The sequence below is a fragment of the Moschus berezovskii genome, chromosome 1 (assembly GCF_049115385.1).
Source record: "Moschus berezovskii isolate FMDL1 chromosome 1, NW_MosBer_1.0, whole genome shotgun sequence".
In the NCBI taxonomy this organism is placed as follows: Eukaryota; Metazoa; Chordata; class Mammalia; order Artiodactyla; family Moschidae; genus Moschus; species Moschus berezovskii.
In genome coordinates this window covers 88,519,056-88,537,710 of record NC_142460.1, presented here as the reverse complement: position 1 = coordinate 88,537,710, position 18,655 = coordinate 88,519,056, and the positions used below count along the sequence as shown (strand labels likewise).

Genomic DNA, 18,655 nt, shown 5'->3' with positions numbered 1-18,655 from the left:
TCTAAGTTCGGGTTAAACTTACCTACATTCCTAAAAATTTGAATTTGTGACCTTATCACCTGAATTATGACATATCACCTGTTACCTCTCTCTCACTCAGTACTTTAGACTGGCTCTTCTGGCTTTTCCGCCCTCCTTTCTCCATTTAGCCAACAATGCTGAACTTCATGGGGGCTTCCCTGGTGCCTCAGGGTTAAAGAATCCACCTGCCAATGCAGGAGACCCAGTGACACGGGTCCATCCCTGCGTGGGGAAGATCTCCTGGAGTAGCAAATGGCAACCCACTCCAGTATTCTTGCCTGGAAAATTCCATGAACAGAGGATCCTGGTGGGCTACAGTCCATGGGGTCGCAAAGAGTCAGACAGGACTGAGCAACTATGCAGTGAACTGCACGGCTGCCCTGTGTACTATGGAATAAAGGTGAGAGCCCAGGTACCAGACCTCACCTGCTGGTAACTGGAGTCAGACTTGTGACTCAAGAAGTAAAATCTCTCAAAGCTCTCAAGAGGAAGTTTGAAATAAAGCAGAATCTTAAAAGAGAGAAGGGGAGGGAGGGATGGGGCGCATCAAAGGCACAGGGATCACCGTATGTGAAGCACAGAGGTTGCATGGAGGCTTTGGAGACGATGTGATGGATAAGGGAGATGACAGAGGAAGGGTCTAGTGGAATATAATGTGTCTTAATAGAAATATTGGGCTTCCCTAGTTGCTCAGATGGTAAAGAATCTTCCTGCAGTGCTGGAGACCTGAGTTTGATCCCTGGTTTGTGAAGATCCCCTGGAGAAGAAAATGGCTACCCACTCCAGTACTCCAGTATTCTTGCCTGGAGAGCTCCAAGGACAGAGGAGCAAATATAATGTGAGCTACATATTAATTAAAAATTTTTCAGTAGCTAGAATTTTTCAAGTACACACAGGTGAAAATAATTTTAATTTTATGTTCTTTTGCTCACAATATCCTAAATGAATCATTTCAGCACATAATCAATGTTAAAACTCTCTTTTTTGTCATCGTAAGTCTTTGCAATCCAGTGTTATCTCACATTTGCATCATCTTTCAGTTGTGTTTAGCCACATTGCCACATTTCAAGTGTTCCAAAAGCTGCACAGTTCTAGATGTCGAAAAGTCTTGAAGATAGATAGGGAGATGTGGAAGACAGATAAGTAGGGCGAACAGGAGAGTGATGTGTCAGATGTACATTTTATAAAGATGGTGTTGGCAATGATGTGGAGGACACATTTCCATGCAAGGGTGAATGGAGGTGGAGAGGCCAGAGATAAAGTTTTGCACATGTCTAGTAAGACTGGAAATGGTGAGTCTTTATACAGAGCAATTTGACTGTACTATCAGAATTATGACTGCATATTCAATCTTATTTTGTAAGTCCACTTCTAGGAATTTGTCCTGTTGATTGATTAACACCTGTGTGAAGTGACCTATGTACTAAGTTGTTCTTTACAGCTTTTTTTATAATAGCAAAAGATTAGGAAAAGCTTAAGTGTCCATAAAGGCTTCCCTGATGGTTCAGATGGTAAAGAATCTGCCTGCAATGCAGGAGACCTGGGTTTGATCCCTGGGTTGGGAGGATCCCCTGGAGGAGGGCATAGCAACCTACTCCAGTATTCTTGCCTGGAGAATCCCAATGGACAGAAGAGCCTGGTGGGCTACAGTCCATGAGGTTGCAAAGAGTTGGATACAACTGAGCGACTAAGCACAGCACATAGCAAGTGTCCATAAAAGGGGTTACTAGTAGTTGAATAGCTTACAATGCATCTATATGATAGAATATAGGCTAACATGGAAAGATCTCTAGGATACCTTAAGTGGAAAAGGCAAGATGCAGAACAGTGAATATTAGATGCTACCTTTTGAGGATGGGCCCAGGCTCTGGGGAGCACTCTGACCAAAGCTGGTGTCCCAGAGCTTCCTCCCCAAGAGGGCAAAGGCCCAGAGGTGAAGGAGAGTTTGGAGAGCATCAAGTAGTGCCATTTCATAGCACTGAAGTTCTGTGGGAGCATTAGGTATGTAAAGGGGAGGCTGGGAACCTGAAATTTCAAACAGACCCTTGGACGCCAGGCTGAAGAGCTTGAGCTTTACCATAGGCAATGAAGTCTGTTGAAGGCTTTGAGCAGAGAGTGCTTCTCAATAAATGTCTGCTCTGGGAGGGATTGGGGGTGGGAGGAGATGGGGACGACAGAGAATGAGATGGCTGGATGGCATCACCGACTCGATGGACATGAGTTTGAGTGAACTCCGGGAGTTGGTGATGGACAGGGAGGCCTGGCGTGCTGTAATTCATGGGATCGCAAAGAGTCGGACATGACTGAGCGACTGAACTGAACTGAACTGAACTGATGAGAGTTAAGAAAAAAAAAAAAAAGCTACCTTTTGTGTAAAAATGCCCCTGGAAGGATATTGGCGAAGCTAATAGCATTGATTGCCTCTGGGAAGAGAATTTAGTGAGGGGAGTAGGAGGGAGCCTTTTATAGGTTCTAAATTTGAACCAGTAAATGTACCTGGTAATTATTCAAACAATAAAGTGTAAAATTAAGTACATTTAAATCTTTAAAGAGAATGTATTGCATAGCTCAGGCAAGGAGCCCTGAAAGCCTTGAAGTAAAGTGGTATCTGTGGGCAAGGGGGGTAGGGCCATATCTGAAAGTGATTTAGGTGGACAGGAGCCTGTGATGAACTAAATATGAAACAGAAGAGAAGATTCTAGATTTCTGACTTGAGCAGATACATGGTGTATTGTTTGCCAAGCTGTGGAATCCAGGAGATAAAGCATGGATTTTGGAGGGGTTGGGTGAGAGTAGGTAGCAATGTGGGGAGTGGAGATGAGATTATGGATCCAGATTTTCAGAGGCTATGTTTGAGGGAACTATGGGAGGTTTGGGTAGACTTGAAAAATTAGGCTTAGGAGAGTTACAGGTATGGGAGTCATATTTGCAGCTGGTGAGTTGAAGTCATGAGAGTAGATGAGATCACATTTGGAGAGTATATAGAAAGAGTTGAGACATGCCTCTCATAAAATCCTGGGACAGCTGATGAAGGTTGAATCCAGTTGAAAGGTCTGTAAAGGCAGTGAGAGGTAACAAGAACCAAGGGGAGATGGCACTGGAGAAGCCTAAAAGCAAAGGTTCAGGAATCAGATCATGAAATGAATGAACCTATAGAGAAGGGCCAAATAAAGATTAGGACAGAAGAGAGTCCACTGGGGTTAGCCACCTGGAAGACACTGATGAGCAGTTTCAGAGAAGGCTGGGGTTCGGACTGCTATGGGCTGAGCAGGCAGATGGACAGAGAGTCAACTCCTTCAGCTGCCCATGAAGAGAAAGGAACATAGTAGCATCAGCGATGAAAAGTTGGGAAGGCTTTTGTTGCTGTTGTTGTTAAAATAGAAGAGATTGAGTGTTTTGGGCCATATACTCCTTTCCTTGTTTCTCATTACTTTGGGGTTAGAAGAGTGCCGCCCGCTACTGACCAGTCTGTCCCAATGCCTTTAAAATTCCCTGGTGGCTCAGCGGTAGAGAACCCGCCTGCAATGCAGAAGACGTGGATTCCATCCCTGGGTCAGGAAGATTCCCTGGAGAAGGAAATGGCAACCCACTCCAGTATTCTTGCCTGGGAAATCCCATGGACAGAGGAGCCTAGCGGTCTACAGTCCATGGGGTCGCAAAGAGTCGGACACAACTGAGAACTAAGCACAGCACAGCACATCGAAAGCAAAAACCCACCGGAAGCCGACAGCAGAAGCTAACTCAGTTTTCTTTTTTTTGTGAAAACAGCAGTGCCCTCTGGAGGCAAAAATGTGTCTTCTCCTTGCATTTTAGGATTGTACTTGTATTTAACAATAATAGGGGTCGCTAATGAGATGGCTGGATGGCATCACCGACTCTGTGGACATGAGTTTGAGTGAACTCCGGGAGTTGGTGATGGACAGGGAGGCCTGGCCTGCTGTGATTCATGGGGTCGCAGAGGGTCGGACATGACTGAGCGACTGAACTGAACTGAGCTGAAGGGTCGGACACGACTGAGCGACTTCACTTTCACTTTTCACTTTCACACATTGGAGAAGGAAATGGCAACCCACTCCAGTGTTCTTGCCTGGAGAATCCCAGGGACGGGGGAGCCTGGTGGGCTTCCGTCTATGGGGTCACACAGAGTCGGACACAACTGAAGTGACTGAGCAGCAGCAGCAGCAGCAGCGGTGCTCTGATACTGCAGATAGCTATACAAAATTTTCCTTTTGCAAAAGCATTAGAAATTATTTCAGAGGCCCTCAGGCGACTATGTGGCAACAGGTGTGAGCGGCTGTGTCTTTAAGGATTTTCATTCTTATTCTCCACAGTCTTTAATTTTTATGTTAGAAAAATCATTAAAATGTGTTTTCCCAGGGTTTCTGATTTTTATCCACATAATCCCCTTTATAATTAGATCAGAGATATTTATCACAAATTTAGTAATATGCATCCCCACAGGCACAAATACAATTTCCTCTTTCTTCAGACACTGTCCAGGGGTCTTCACTCATTCATAGGCTGTTTTTCTTTTTTCTTTTTCTTTTGACTTTCCCATGTTGTATTAAAAATCTTTTAGGGTTTAAGTTTTTTATTTTGCTGTTGTCTTTTTTCCTGAATGCAGTAGTCAAACTGTGCAAATTGCAATGTATTCTCCTTAAGTCATTTTTTAATTAATTAATTTTAACTGAAGGATAATTACTTTACAGTATTGTGGTGGTTTTTGCCATACATTGACATGAATCAGCCATGGGTGCACATGTGTCCCTCCATCCTGGACCCCCCTCCCACTTCCCTCTCCACCCCATCCCCCTGCGTTGTCCTAGAGCACGGGCTTTGAGTGCCCTGCTTCATGCATTGAACCTGTACTGGTCATTGTTTTACATATGGTAATATACATGTTTCAATGGTATTCCCTCAAATCATACCACCCTCGCATAGGCTTGTTTTTCCTCATTGCTCTCTGAATGCTGTGCTCACGTGTCGTCATCCTCCTCTTCTAAAAATGTAAGACCTTCAAGACCTGGCCCTAGCCTCACCTTCCCCATACAGATTTCCCTGCTGTCGCCCATAGAGCTCTTTGCCTTCTTTGAACTGCCATTATGGTTTCAACTGGAAGCTTTCAGTAAAAGATAAAAGGTAAACAGTAACAACAGAAGCAAAAACAGTGTTTGCGTCTTCACCAATGGAATGAAAAATAACTCAAGATCAGAAACCATGTTTAGTCTTTCTGTTGTGTATCCTCACCAAATTCCCTAAGATGCTCATCAGTGCTTATGCATCCTTCTGTTCATTCCTAGAAAGGGGCTGCCATATTTGGGAAACGCAAGACAGAGCAAACATTGAAAGACCTCAGAGACCTGGAGGATGGACTTTTCCAAGGTAAAAAGCATAAATGTGTAAGTAATAAACTTCGATCAGCGCACATGAATAGTTCTTTCTATGATAGAAAAATTCTGGGATTTTCAGTTTGTACCTGGCATTCTTGTTTGGTTTTAATATCCCAATAAAAGTTTTCTCCTTGCCTGATGTGAGAGATGGGGAATCAAGAATGTGCTAATATAATCAACAGAGTCAAAATGAGGATGGGTGATTTTTTCAAAATGTTGCCTCAGTATCATTTTTATTTTCTCTGCTCAGCAGTTCTACTTTTGTAGCATGAAGGGTGGAGAAGGAAATGGCAATGCACTCCAGTGTTCTTGCCTGGAGAATCCCAGGGACAGAGGAGCCTGGTGGGCTGCTGTCTATGGGGTCGCACAGTCAGACATGACTGAGGCGACTTAGCAGCAGCAGCAGCAGCATAAGGGGAGGAGGTGGAGGGAGGAGAAATAAAAATAAGGGACTAGGAAAAACTCACCTCATTGGTTCATCCTGAAAATTCCACATTAAGGCTTATGTCATTATAAGCCATTGAAAGTGGGTCCTTTCAGGTTGATGGGGAGGTGAAGCTGATGAGGCTTTTGTCCGCATGTCTTCTATTCTGTCTAGAGGAACCCCACAAGCCTTTGGAGATTGGAGTCCTCTCTGTGAGTTTGGGGTCTTTTTGGTCTGTGACCTTTGAGCCTTTTCAGGTGGTAATCTCCAACCCTTCATCTCATCCAAAATTGAAAGCACATTGGCCTCTAGGGAAGAGGGGTAGAGTCTGTTGGCTGGAACACTTAGTATTTCAAGTATTTCAGGCACATTGATCAAACAAACATGTTCCCCTTCCCCCCTCCAAGCCAGTGCTCTTAGGAAGATTTCTGTTGCTTTGTGTTTATGAAACTGTATTTGTCATCAGTAATCTGTAAATTATTCCGTCTTGATATTTTTGAACCACTATCACTTTTCACAGGGTGTTGGAGCAGCAGCTGACAGTGAGAAATCAGGTAGGATCACCTTACTGTCACTCTTGCCTCAGAAAATCTTTGCTCAGATCTTTCCTCTGTGGAGAAAGGGGAATACAGAAGGAGACTATCTCCCCCACCAGAGCTCAGGTGCGTGACTGCAGGACCTGGTGGGGACCCAGCACATGCGTTCTCTAGGGCTCCCGTTGATCCTGTCCTTTGCACACAAGATGGGAGGCTCTTCTAACCACAGCCCTAGAACTCAAACTGGCACGAGAGGTGACCCACTGATTGTCTTCTTGCTCAGCAAGGCTTGTAAGAGCCAGATGGAACCTGCCTCATCCTAGGGTGACCCCTTTGAGATTTTCAACCATGGTACAAGCCTATAGGCTCTGACTACTCATGTGCTGCTGCTTTGGGGTAATTGAGGCCGTTAGAGGTCTTTCTAGGTGGCTCAGATTAGAAATGGGAATTGAAGTAAAAAAATAATCAATTACTGTTGTTCAGTTGCTAAGTTGTATCTGACTCTTTGGGACCTCATGGACTATAGTACACTAGGCTCCTCTGTACTCCACTATCTCCTGGAGATTCCTCAAATTCATGCCCATTGTATGGGTATGCTATCTAACCATCTCATCCTATGCTGCCCCCTTCCCCTTTTGCCTTCAATCTTTCCCAGTCAGTGAAATTACTACATTGTATCTATTTTAGGACACAGATTTTTTTCAGGTCTCTGAAATAAGGCTGCTCCCAATCCACTGATAGGTTTAGTTGGCATCATTTTACCTTTCTTAGTGGCACATAATAATGCTTTAGACCCCATGAACTACAGTGTCACAGGTCAGGTTCTCCAGGAAGCAGAAAATGAGATGGAGTTAGGAATGCTGAAGGTTTATTGTGAAAGGAAAAGAAAAGAAACTGGATTGGGCAGGTGGAACCATCAGACTGTAATGAAAATCTGGCAAAGCTCTGCCAGCCTAAGATTGCTCATGGCCGAAGTTGGACATCAGTGGCCTTGTCCAGCTATTGATGAAGCCCCCCTGAGAATAATGTGACCTGGGCTGGAAAACTGACTAACACCTGGAGGCTGTTGGCTAATCATACTCCCTGCTTCACCGAAGGAGGATATGAGCAGCTAGCGCATCCTCTTGCTGCAGAAAATACTTTTTAGCCAATCGGTTTTAATTCCACCAAAATCATGCTACAAAACTAGAATATGATGAAGATTATTTACTGTCCTATTGTCAGTGCTCCTACCATCTCCTGCACCATGCCCCCAGGAGCATCCTCAACCAGTGACTGATAGAAACTGGGTAACTATCCCAGCTCCTTCACCCCTCTGGTGATATAATTCTAAGACACATGGTCTATACTGCCCCTCTGTGGAGTTAAGCTTCATTTTCTTTGTAACAGCCCGTTTATTCATTTCTTTCCTTTCCCTGTCTCACTTTCCCACTTGATTCTCCCCATCTCACGCCCCTGGTGTTTTCTGGCATAACCTCCCAAATAAACTTATACTCAACCCCTACCTCAGAATCAGCTTCTAGGAAAACCCAAGCCAAGATGTTGACAAAGGCAAACAAGTTATAAATAAAGCCTCCACATATTTTTGACTCATAATTAAATCTAATACTTGTGCCTTAAGCATGGGTCTTCCCAAACTTGCTATTTTTATGTAGGTTTTCAAAATCTATGAACCTTGATAAACAGTTTCATACCGCTATCATTACATCATGGTGGCTACTACTTATCGGGTATTTGCTGTATGGCAGGCACACAACTAATCACTTTATGGTGATACCACGGAAAACTCTTGGATATCCTCGGTCTAAGGAATAAGGGAGAAGCAGGAAGAGGCCTAGAAGAAGTTCATCTCTCTTTTTGCATAGAGAAAGCTCAGTCTCCTGGTGTGAAGTAGAATTATATCCTTTACAAAGGACCCCTTGCTCATTTATTTTTTTATCTTCTCTCATTTTCCAGAGATTGATACTCTCAAAGGAAACTACTGTCGGCAAATTTTCATTAGTCATGACGACTTCAAAATTTTCAAAAATAATGAGAGTCTGCTGTGTGAAGTCCTCCAGAATAAATTTGGCTGTAACTTTACCCTGTTGTCTCTGGCCCGGCAAGGTAACAATGAGTCTCTACAAGTCTTCAGAAAAATGCTGACTCCCAGGGTAGAGTTATCTGTCTGGAAGGATGACCTCACCAGACATGCTGTTGATGCTGTGGTGAATGCAGCCAATGAAGAACTCCTGCATGGAGGGGGCCTGGCCCAGGCACTTGTGAAAGCTGGCGGCTTTGAAATCCAAGAGGAAAGCAGATCATTAGTTTCCATATACGGCAGAATTCCAACTGGTGAGATATGTATCACAGGAGCAGGGAAGCTTCCCTGCCAATGCATTATCCATGCTGTTGGGCCTCGGTGGAGATTGATGGATAGCCAGGAATGTATTGATAAACTGAAAACAGCCATTATAAATATTTTGTATTTTGTCAGCAGTAAAAATTCTATGAACATTGAGACAGTAGCAATTCCAGCCCTGAGCTCTGGGATTTTCCAGTTCCCTCTGGATCTGTGTACACAGATCATTGTGCAAACTATCAAATTTCATTTCCAAAGCATGCCAATTGCCAGTAATTTGAAAGAAATTCACCTGGTAAGCAATGAAGACCCTACTGTTGCTGCCTTTAAAACTGCTTCAGAAATCATCCTAGGGAGGAATGAGCTGGAATCGCGGGTAAGTCAAGGAGCCACCCAGTCTTTCAATACTATGGTTGTGAACAGCATGACTCTTCAGATTGTCCACGGCCTCATTGAAAAGCAGGAGGTAAGTCTTTGTTTTATTCTCTTGCACTGCCAAAGGGGTTCCCTGAAGTGTGTATTACCTAGCAAGTATGTTTTGAGCATATACTATTTCAAACACAGTTTAGAAAGTATCTTGTTTAGGTTAAGAGTATGGATTTCAGAGCCAGACCATCGGGATTTCAATATTAGCTTTGCCATTTACTAACTGGATGATGGCAAACAGTGAAGAGGAACTCAAAAGCCTCTTGATGAAAGTGAAAGAGGAGAGTGAAAAGGTTGGCTTGAAGCTCAACATTCAGAAAACAAAGATCATGACAACTGGTCCTATCACTTCATGGGAAATAGATGGGGAAACAGTGGAAACAGTGTCAGACTTTATATTTTTGGGCTCCAAAATCACTGCAGATGCTGATTGCAGCCATGAAATTAAAAGACGCTTACTCCTTGGAAGGAAAGTTATGACCAACCTAGATAGCATATTAAAAAGCAGAGAAATTACTTTGCCAACAAAGGTCCGTCCTTCTAGTCATGGCTATGGTTTTTCCCATGGTCATGTATGGATGTGAGAGTTGGACTGTGAAGAAAGCTGATCGCCAAAGAATTGATGCTTTTGGACTGTGGTGCTGGAGAAGACTCTTGAGAGTCCATTGGACTGCAAGGAGATCCAACCAGTCCATCCTAAAGGAGATCAGTCCTGGGTGTTCATTGGAAGGACTGATGCTAAAGCTGAAACTCCAGTACTTTGGCCACCTCATGCGACGAGTTGACTCACTGGAAAAGACTGATGCTGGGAAGGATTGGGGACAGGAGGAGAAGGGGACGACAGAGAATGAGATGGCTGGATGGCATCACCGACTCAATGGACATGAGTTTGAGTGAACTCAGGGAGTTGGTGATGGACAGGGAGGCCTGGCGTGCTGTGATTCATGGGGTTGCAAAGAGTCGGTCACGACTGAGCGACTGAACTGAACTGAACTGGATGACCTGAACTGAGTTACTTTACCTTTTGGTCCTCAGTTTCTTCATCTGTAAAATGAGGGTAATAATAACACTTATATCTCAGAGTTGGAATCAGAACACAAAAACTGCTTAGAATAGAACTTGGCATGTGATAAGTATTTATAATTATTATTACCATTATTCTCAAGCACTATGAGAAAATAGAACAATCTTTGATTCTAAAGAAGTAAAAATCTACCATTCTCTTTTCATATAAAAAGATTCTCTAGTTGAAAAGTCTCACTGGGGAGACAAACCATCTGAATATTTCTAAAGCAACCTATCAGTAATAATAAACAAAAAATCTCAATACAAAGTGAATTCATAATATTTCAGAGTATGTACATTTTGTCACAAGAGTAGAGTATAGTAGATGAAGAAGAATTATTTCAGAAGATATGAGTTTGAATTTGATCTCAAGTTATGATAGTTATGAATTGGCAGGAGAAGAGGCCTGGGTAGTTAGAATGACTTAGCAGAGAGATACAGAGAAATTGACAGATCAAAAGTGATAGACTGGACCAGTCAGGAGTACTAGGTGGAGCTGTAAATTTTATGTGAATATATGGCTCTGTGCCAGGGACTATGGAGGATACAAATTGTAACTTAGCGTTTAGCCAGGGATAGTAGGGCACAAAGGTGAGAGCATTGACAAGGAGGGGATAGAATCAAGGTAACAGTGAACCAGGTGTTTCTGGATTAGTGCAGCTTCTCTGCCAGGCAGAGAGCACCTTGACGGTGGGGACTGTCACTTGTTCATCTCTGTAGCCCTGGAGCTGGTATCTGGGCATGCATGTTGGTGTTCAACAAGTTACTGACAAATAACTGAAAGGAGGCAGCACAGAGCAAGGGCTGCAACAGAGGAAGAAAAAGAATATAAGGCTATATTCTCTATTTCCCCCATGGATCCGTGACTCTCCTGTGGCCATAGTCAAACAGAATTAATCACAAGTGAAAAAATTCCATTTATTGCTTACAAGACAGTTAGAAAGAAGACTGAGGGGACCCCATGAAATGAAATATTTATTTGATAAATCATTACTATGCCAATTTAAAATTAAAGTGGAAATATCCTGGTTGAATAGCTTATTCCTTTAACTAAAATTGTATTATATTTAATTATTACCAACATTAAGAATTTTAAAATTTGCAAAGGGTGCCAGTGCCTCCAACTTTCAAATTCTGATTGCATTTTCAAAGTGACACATTCATTAATACCCATGAGAAGTACGTAAGTTACCCCCAAAAGGAGCCAAAGCCATCAAGATGAATTAGGGGGATCTGGGGACCCCCACCAAGAGGGAGACCTACTTCCCACTGTAGACTTTTTCATCTCATTTGTGCTTTCTTTAACCATGTGCCACTTACTTAAAAAAACACAGACTTTAAGGGCTAGAAATTTCCTTATAAATTTTATTTCCACTCTGTGTAAGACAACATGAACATTCACATAGGAACAGCAAAAAGTAAAGACAGTGGATTATAGAATGAAACCACTTATTGATAAAGCTTAAAACAAATCATAGAGAAGGTTATGAATCTGGGAATATTGGGAATATAAGCCAGCAATGGGCTGACAGATGTTTGCAATAAAAATTGTATCTTCTACATGTTTTATGTAATTTCTGATTAGCACGAACAGACTCATGGTAATCAAATGATTACTCTTTGGAAATTTTATATCTGTTATTAAGTGATAATTTTGTGGATTCAGGATCTTCAAAAGTATTTTTCAAAGCTCTTCAGGAAAATAAATATTTAAATTAATCATTTAAGAAAAAGTAATATGACACTGAACCCTGCTCATTTTTTTTCCCTTTTCAGACAGATGTAATTGTTAATTCTATGTACCCCCATAATGGTCTTAGAGCTGGGTCTGTGTCAGAATCAATTCTAAAAGCAGCCGGAGATGAACTAGAGTGGGAATTACACCAGAAAATAACTAAGACACCACTAGATTCCCAGTTGGTATTGGTCACAAGAGGATTTAAATTGTCTTGCAAATACATATACCATGTGTTATGGACTTCAGAATATTCTGAACAAAAACTGGTAAGGTCAAAATAAATTTATCTTTCTGTGTCTCCAAAGTCTATGTAATAGTCTGTTGAATTTCCATCATGTCATGACATTCATGATATGTTATTGTCAAGTGGAATATTCCCCATTCTGTCCTACTCCTGTGAATACCTGAAATATTAAACAGATGTTGTGGTCACAGATTATCTTAAGAAGTTTAATTTAAATCATCGCTTAGTCCATGTCTGAATTTTAAGTGGGCATACCGCGGATAGACACAGAAACATCAGGGCTGCCTATCTGCACTTGTTCACCTCCGCACCCAGTGGCCCTATAGGCTCCTTCTTACATATGGGCCAGGCATTCAGCCTCTCCATATCTCCTGCCATCTGTTAAATCCCAGGAGGACCTGGGATCTCCCTTCCAGTACCATTCCAGTCAAATCTGTTACCTGTGAGGTCTTCCCTGTGGCAAAGTACCTGTGGTAAAGCTTAGCTTACTGGCTGACTCTACAACTGAGGGGCATAAACTGCATACATTAAGGACTAGGGGGAACCCACTGAAATGTAGAGAGAGGGAAACCTAATCTCCTTTTCTGTCTTTGTCCATATTTATTTCATCACCATTTCTGATCTTCTCTTGTCTAGAGAGCCCTCAAATCCCAAATTGGTCGTCCAGTCACTCTCTGCTTTTTCCAGTCACTCAGTTTTCCAAGGTCCTGCACATTAGTATAATCTTCTTACATTAGTATAACTAACATACTGGTATATTAGTATAATGTAAGAAAGTTATCCAATAACCTTCCTACTACAGTGTTCAGTTTGAATGTTGAAATATTGATGGAAGTTTAAATCTGCAATTACATGACATATCTTAATGACTTTAAATAAATGTTGATCACTTACTTTAACGTCTCCCTCCTTTATTAAAGCTCTTTATGTTGATCCAGAAGTGGCAGGTAAGTGGGGATAGACTGAAGATTGGCTCTCTAATCTGGGGAGAAGGTACATAAATTGAAGGCAATCCTAATGTTCAAATGTCCTGAATGGCACAAAATGTACCAGTCAGTCACTTCAGTTTCTCAACCCTTTCATTTCTCATCACCTAACCTTAAAGCTGTAATGGGTCCCCTATGGAGTGGTACCTTTCCTGTTCTCTGAGGAGGCATAGGCATGGCCCTGAGGAATAGTGGAGGTTGGCGTTGTAAAATATGGGCAGGATTAAGGGGTAAGTGAAGTCTTATTTTTGACTCAAAAGACTGATCTTAAATTTGTGTTTTTCCTATAGACATTGAAAGCTGCGGTGAAGAAATGCTTGGAAAAATGCCTTGAACGAAATATAACTTCCATTTCCTTTCCTGCCTTTGGGACTGGAATCACTGGTATGAAGAAGAGTGAAACAGCAGAGATTATGTTTAATGAAGTTTTAATATTTGCCAGACAAAATTTGCAACAATTAACTGTAAAGTTTGTGATCCTCCCCGAAGAATTGGAGACATATAAGGTAAGTTAATGTATTAGAAATGTTCTGTGGTTCATTCACATTCATTTCCCCAGCAACATCTGTTTACCATCTCCAAAGTAAGATACAGGGTTTGTTAAGTGCTGTGGAGCATGATGATGGTCTAACTTGGTGAAATTTAATATTTATAAATCATTCACCTCTGACCTAGTAAGGAATGTCATTGTAGAAGCCATGTCTGCCCCACTACCTAGCTTTTCTCTTGTCCTTTGTTTTCATTTGTTCTTCCCTCTGCTTCTTAAAAGTATGCAACCTCCTAGTTTTGTGGGGTCCTTGCTCCTCCCCTTCTCTTTCCCACTTTCCAGCCTGTCTCCATGTGGGTAGTTGCCATTTTCTCTCTCTCTACAAGAAAACAAGCTTAGACTTGTTCTAGCTTGTGCTTTCCCGGAACAAGTGTAAATGTTCTTATTCCTCTTGCTGCCTTGCTAGACAGGGGCAGGTTTGTAGTGTTTGCTGATTTCCATTGCTGACCTCAAGCTATCTATGTTACACCACTGAAGGAGGAATTGGAAAGAGACATTCACCGTGGAGTCTCATGAGCCAGTGTAAGCCAGCTCGAGTACACCACAGTCTCACCCACAGCTGACCTTCAAAACTGGTGAATTACCCAGTGATGCAGCTTATCGTCTTGACAAATTAAGCATCCTGTCATTCAAATGAAGTTCACCAATTCCACCCACCACCCACTGCAGAGGCCTATTACTAGGCCCAGATAGGTGCTCAGAGTGCATCCCTGGACTGTCCCTAAAGCACCATATCCCTATAAGAGGAATTAGCCACACTAGAGAAGAAAGTGGGGCTTCTCTCATAGCTCAGTCAGTAAAGAATCCTCCTACAATGTAGGAGATCTGGGTTTGGTTCCTGGATTGGGAAGATTCCCTGAAGAAGGAAATGGAAATCCACTTCAGTATTCTTGCCTGGAGAATCCCATGGACCAAGGAGCCTGGCAGGCTACAGTCCATGTGGTCGCAAGAGTTGAACACGACTTAGCAGCTAAACCACCACCAGAAAAGAAAGTGCTCATGCTTGTCAACATACAAGCAAAAATATAAATGGCAGTTCAACAATACAGAAAAGATCAACCATAGTCTGAGAGCTCCCCTGGGGGCTAATAACAAAAGTAGTTGCCATGAGTTGCATAAGCTAGGTACTGTGCCAAGAAGAAGCCAGCCATTATTGTCATCTCCATCTTACAAGTGGTACCAGAGATTAATATGTACATACCTAGTCCAGTGGCTAAGCCAAGAGTCCAACCTCTGTCTGTTGGTCTGACCCTAAAGCCTGTGTTCTGAAACACTAAATGAAAATATAGGGAAAAAAATATCTTGAAAGATGATACAACTTTCATTTTTGTGACTCAAAGGAGAAGATTATCTTAAAAAGTAACTTATATTGTACCCTGAACAATGACCATTCCTTCAGGCTTTTTTCAGTGTTAACACTACATTTTAGGGCTTCCCTAGTGGCTCACATGGTAAAGAATCTGCCTGCAATGCAGGAGACTCATGTTCAACCCCTGGGTTGGGAAGATCCCCTGGAGGAGGGAATGGCAACCACTCTAGTATTCTTGCCTGGGAAATCCCATGGACAGAGGAGGCTGGTGGGCTATGTAGTCCATGGGGTCTCAAAAGAGTCGGACATGACTAACACTTACTACATTATATCCATGTGGAAGTATGACATGTGCATACACATATGTATACTCTAGTCTTTTTCTAAGCACTTCTTTTCCTCCTAAATAAGTCTTTCAACAAAGACTTTATGTTCAGAAAGAACAGAGGGTAGTTTGCACACTTCTTCACGGGGGGCATTACCTTGGCAAGGACCCTACGATCCAGAGAATGGATTTGTCAGACATCTAGACTTGACCTGGCTCAGGAAGACTAGCATATACTGAACTCACAATAAAGTGATCCTTATGTTCACACACTGATGAATTTCCAATTCATGAATAACAATGAGCAAATAACTTGCCAGCTGACCTATATACTGTGTTCATTAGTATTTCATGATGATAAGCCTCCTGGGTGGTGCTGAGTATCTACAAAAGGCAATGGATAGTCATTCATTTGGTTATTTAACAAATATGTGTTGTATATCTACCTTGTGCCAGACATTACATCTCAGAATAAGAAACTCCTTACCAGGAACACTGCTCACATTCCTCACACGAGTTGTTGGTCTTTTGTGGACAGAACTGGGAAAACTGCCAAGTTCTTGCCATTTGGATTGCATTTCCAAACTGCTTGTCATACACACCTTCTAAATTTTTGGTCCTGATTAAGTTACAGTTTTCATTTTCAATTCAAAAGGCTTGCCTCATTGATTTCTAACCCAGGAATGCATACTGACTTTAAGTGAATTTGGAAAAGAGCTGATTTTTATCCATTTTGTGTTTGACAGCTATTATTAGTCCCTTTATCAGCAGATAATGTTATCTTGTTTATTTTGGAGGGCAGGGAAGCTCCTCCCTGTTATGACCACTCCAGGTACTATATAAATATGAGGGCTTTTTTGTTCTGGAAATAGCAATTGCAAATATAATTTTTGAGGAAAAACTGCTACAGGTTAAGATACTTCATTATTAAAGTTCAGATGAAATGAAGATTCTAAACTTTACCTCATTATCTACCATATTTTTCAATGAAGAATTACTGCCAATTGCATCAACTTTAAACAAAGAAGACCCTGTGCATGGTGGTTCCAAATCCCAGGAGAGATGAGTTTTTTCAAATGGATACTGTGATAAAGGATCTACATGGCAATATACATAAATCTCTGTGTGCATACTGTCATATAATAATAATTAAAACAATAACTAACATCTTGAATATTTACAATAGCCTGGGTACAATTTTAAGCACTTTACAAGAATTGATCATTCAATCTACAGCGTGGCGTGCATATAACTTTTAAAAATGAATGTTTTATTGATTACAAGAACATCTGCCACTATTTGTCTTCTTCAATGATATATCCACACCTTTAGTTCAGTGCCTAATATATAATTTGTCATTGTTGTGGTGTGTATGTGTGTTCAGTCATGTCTGTTTGCAACCCTATGGTTCAGTTCAGTTCAGTTCAGTCGCTCAGTCGTGTCCGACTCTCCGCGACCCCATGAATCACAGCATGCCAGGCCTCCCTGTCCATCACCAACTCCCGGAGTTCACTCAAACTCATGTCCACAGAGTCGGTGATGCCATCCAGCCATCTCATTCTCGGTTGTCCCCTTCTCCTCCCGCCCCCAACCCTTCCCAGCATCAGAGTCTTTTCCAGTGAGTCAACTCGTCGCATGAGGTGGCCGTAGCAGGACATTAATATCTATGAATGATTATATTTTGCTTTGGGATGTACATTCTCCTTTTTATGCCAGATTTTAAATAAGAGTTTTTCCTTTTCATTTTTCTTATACTTGTTTCCCCTGTATGTTCTAATAGATTGTAGTGCTGCACTGGCTGTTCCCGAGGACTTTCTTAAAGGTTGCTTTAGATTTGTGACAGTGGGAATAGGGGATGACAGAGTGGGTGAGGTCAGGTATAGTGAGTGCAAGTAAAGAGAGGGATTTTGATGACAGTAGCTAAAAGCCCCACTTAGGACTCTCCGCTCTGTTTTGCTTCTTGCAGGCTTTCAGTGCTGAAATGGAAAAGAATAAGTTCAAGCTGCAGGGTCCCAACAGTTACCCTGGTGGTGAGTAAGAAACTCATGTGTCTAGAAATATAGTCTCCCACCGTAGGCTCATTCTATTCTTGATCATCTGAACTAATGGAGGGGAGAAGATGAATACATAAGCCACATATATTTCATTGCACTCCTGCCTGGATACCTGTGTGCTCTATACCTGGCCATGATTCTATTTTTGCTCATCCTAGTTTCATGATGTGAACAGAGAGAGGCTAAGTTACAGTCACAGTAGGTAATCCACAGTGTGGGTAGTTCATTCACGAAAAGCTGGCTATATTTTTTCACGAGCTTACTAAACCAGTTAGTCTTTCTGTTTTGAATGGAGTGATGTCTAAATGGGGTTACTCATTAGTAATCATAGAAAATACATCTCAGTAATACCAGATAATAATAAGTAGATTAACCCAATGCTAGTCACCCTGAGTAATCAGTGGGATCATGATGGAAACTTTAAAAAACAAATAAAAATATGTATGGCCCAACTCTACAGATTCTAATTCAGGAACTCAGAGTCTGGGCCAAGCATGTATATTTTTTAATGCTTCCTGGTCAGTTTGGCTGCTGAACCAGATTTGGGAATCACTGGATTAAACTAGTCCTGGTTGTTGTTGGAGAAGAATTAACTTTGTCTTATAACTTCATTCCTTTAGAGGAGTTTGAGTAGACTGAGATGGAATTGTGTCATGACAGTTTAGATATGTAGTTCAGAAATAGTCTTTTTTTAAAAAGTAGATTTATATATTTTAATTTTTTTGGCTGTGCTGGGCAACATGTGGGATCTTATTTCCCTGACCAGGGATTGAACCTGTACCCCCCACAGTGGAAGCACAGAGTCTTCATAACTGGACTTGCCAGGGAAGTCCCCTGAAATAAATTTGTAATCCACAACATTTTATAGATGTTAAGAACCCCAGACATTCAACCAGCAATAGAAACTTTTAGGACATTTTCCATTCGGATCAAGCTGATTTGCTTATTCCCTTTAATATAGGAGTTAACTTATGGACATTCAGTGTCCAGCAGTGTTGGAAATGAAGTAAAGGGAACTTTAAAAGCTCTCGCCTGTGACTGCACCTCTTATGAGCCCATTTATCTATCTGTATAATAATGATAATGACAGTGTGGTGAGGATAACTGGAGATTATATATGTAAAAATGTTCTGTAAATTATGCAGCATTAAACAAAGGCCAGGGGATAAATAATGAATGAGAGGATGGACAAACTCCTCAGGTGACCTAGAAGAGGGAGGGATGCCCTGTAGCTGGAAGGGTGCAAGAA

The 18,655-nt window shown here is 41.8% G+C and overlaps 1 protein-coding gene across 9 annotated transcripts in view; it reads left to right on the top strand.

Annotated features, from left to right (window-relative positions):
- Positions 1–18,655, top strand: part of PARP9 (poly(ADP-ribose) polymerase family member 9) — a 31,326-nt gene that overhangs the window by 362 nt on the left and 12,309 nt on the right. For 3 of the 9 annotated variants that reach the window (XM_088837552.1, XM_055394233.2, XM_088837557.1), the window contains exons 2-7: positions 5,322–5,403; positions 6,356–6,497; positions 8,328–9,178; positions 11,980–12,207; positions 13,462–13,677; positions 17,319–17,382. In XM_088837552.1, the coding sequence (XP_088693678.1) occupies positions 5,389–5,403; positions 6,356–6,497; positions 8,328–9,178; positions 11,980–12,207; positions 13,462–13,677; positions 17,319–17,382 (1,516 nt within the window). In that variant the 5' untranslated portion in view covers positions 5,322–5,388. Of the gene's footprint in view, positions 1–286; positions 422–707; positions 860–5,321; positions 5,421–6,355; positions 6,498–8,327; positions 9,179–11,979; positions 12,208–13,461; positions 13,678–17,318; positions 17,383–18,655 lie in introns of those variants that run through there. The other 6 variants (XM_088837539.1, XM_088837536.1, XM_088837547.1 and 3 more) reach the window with 6 other exon arrangements.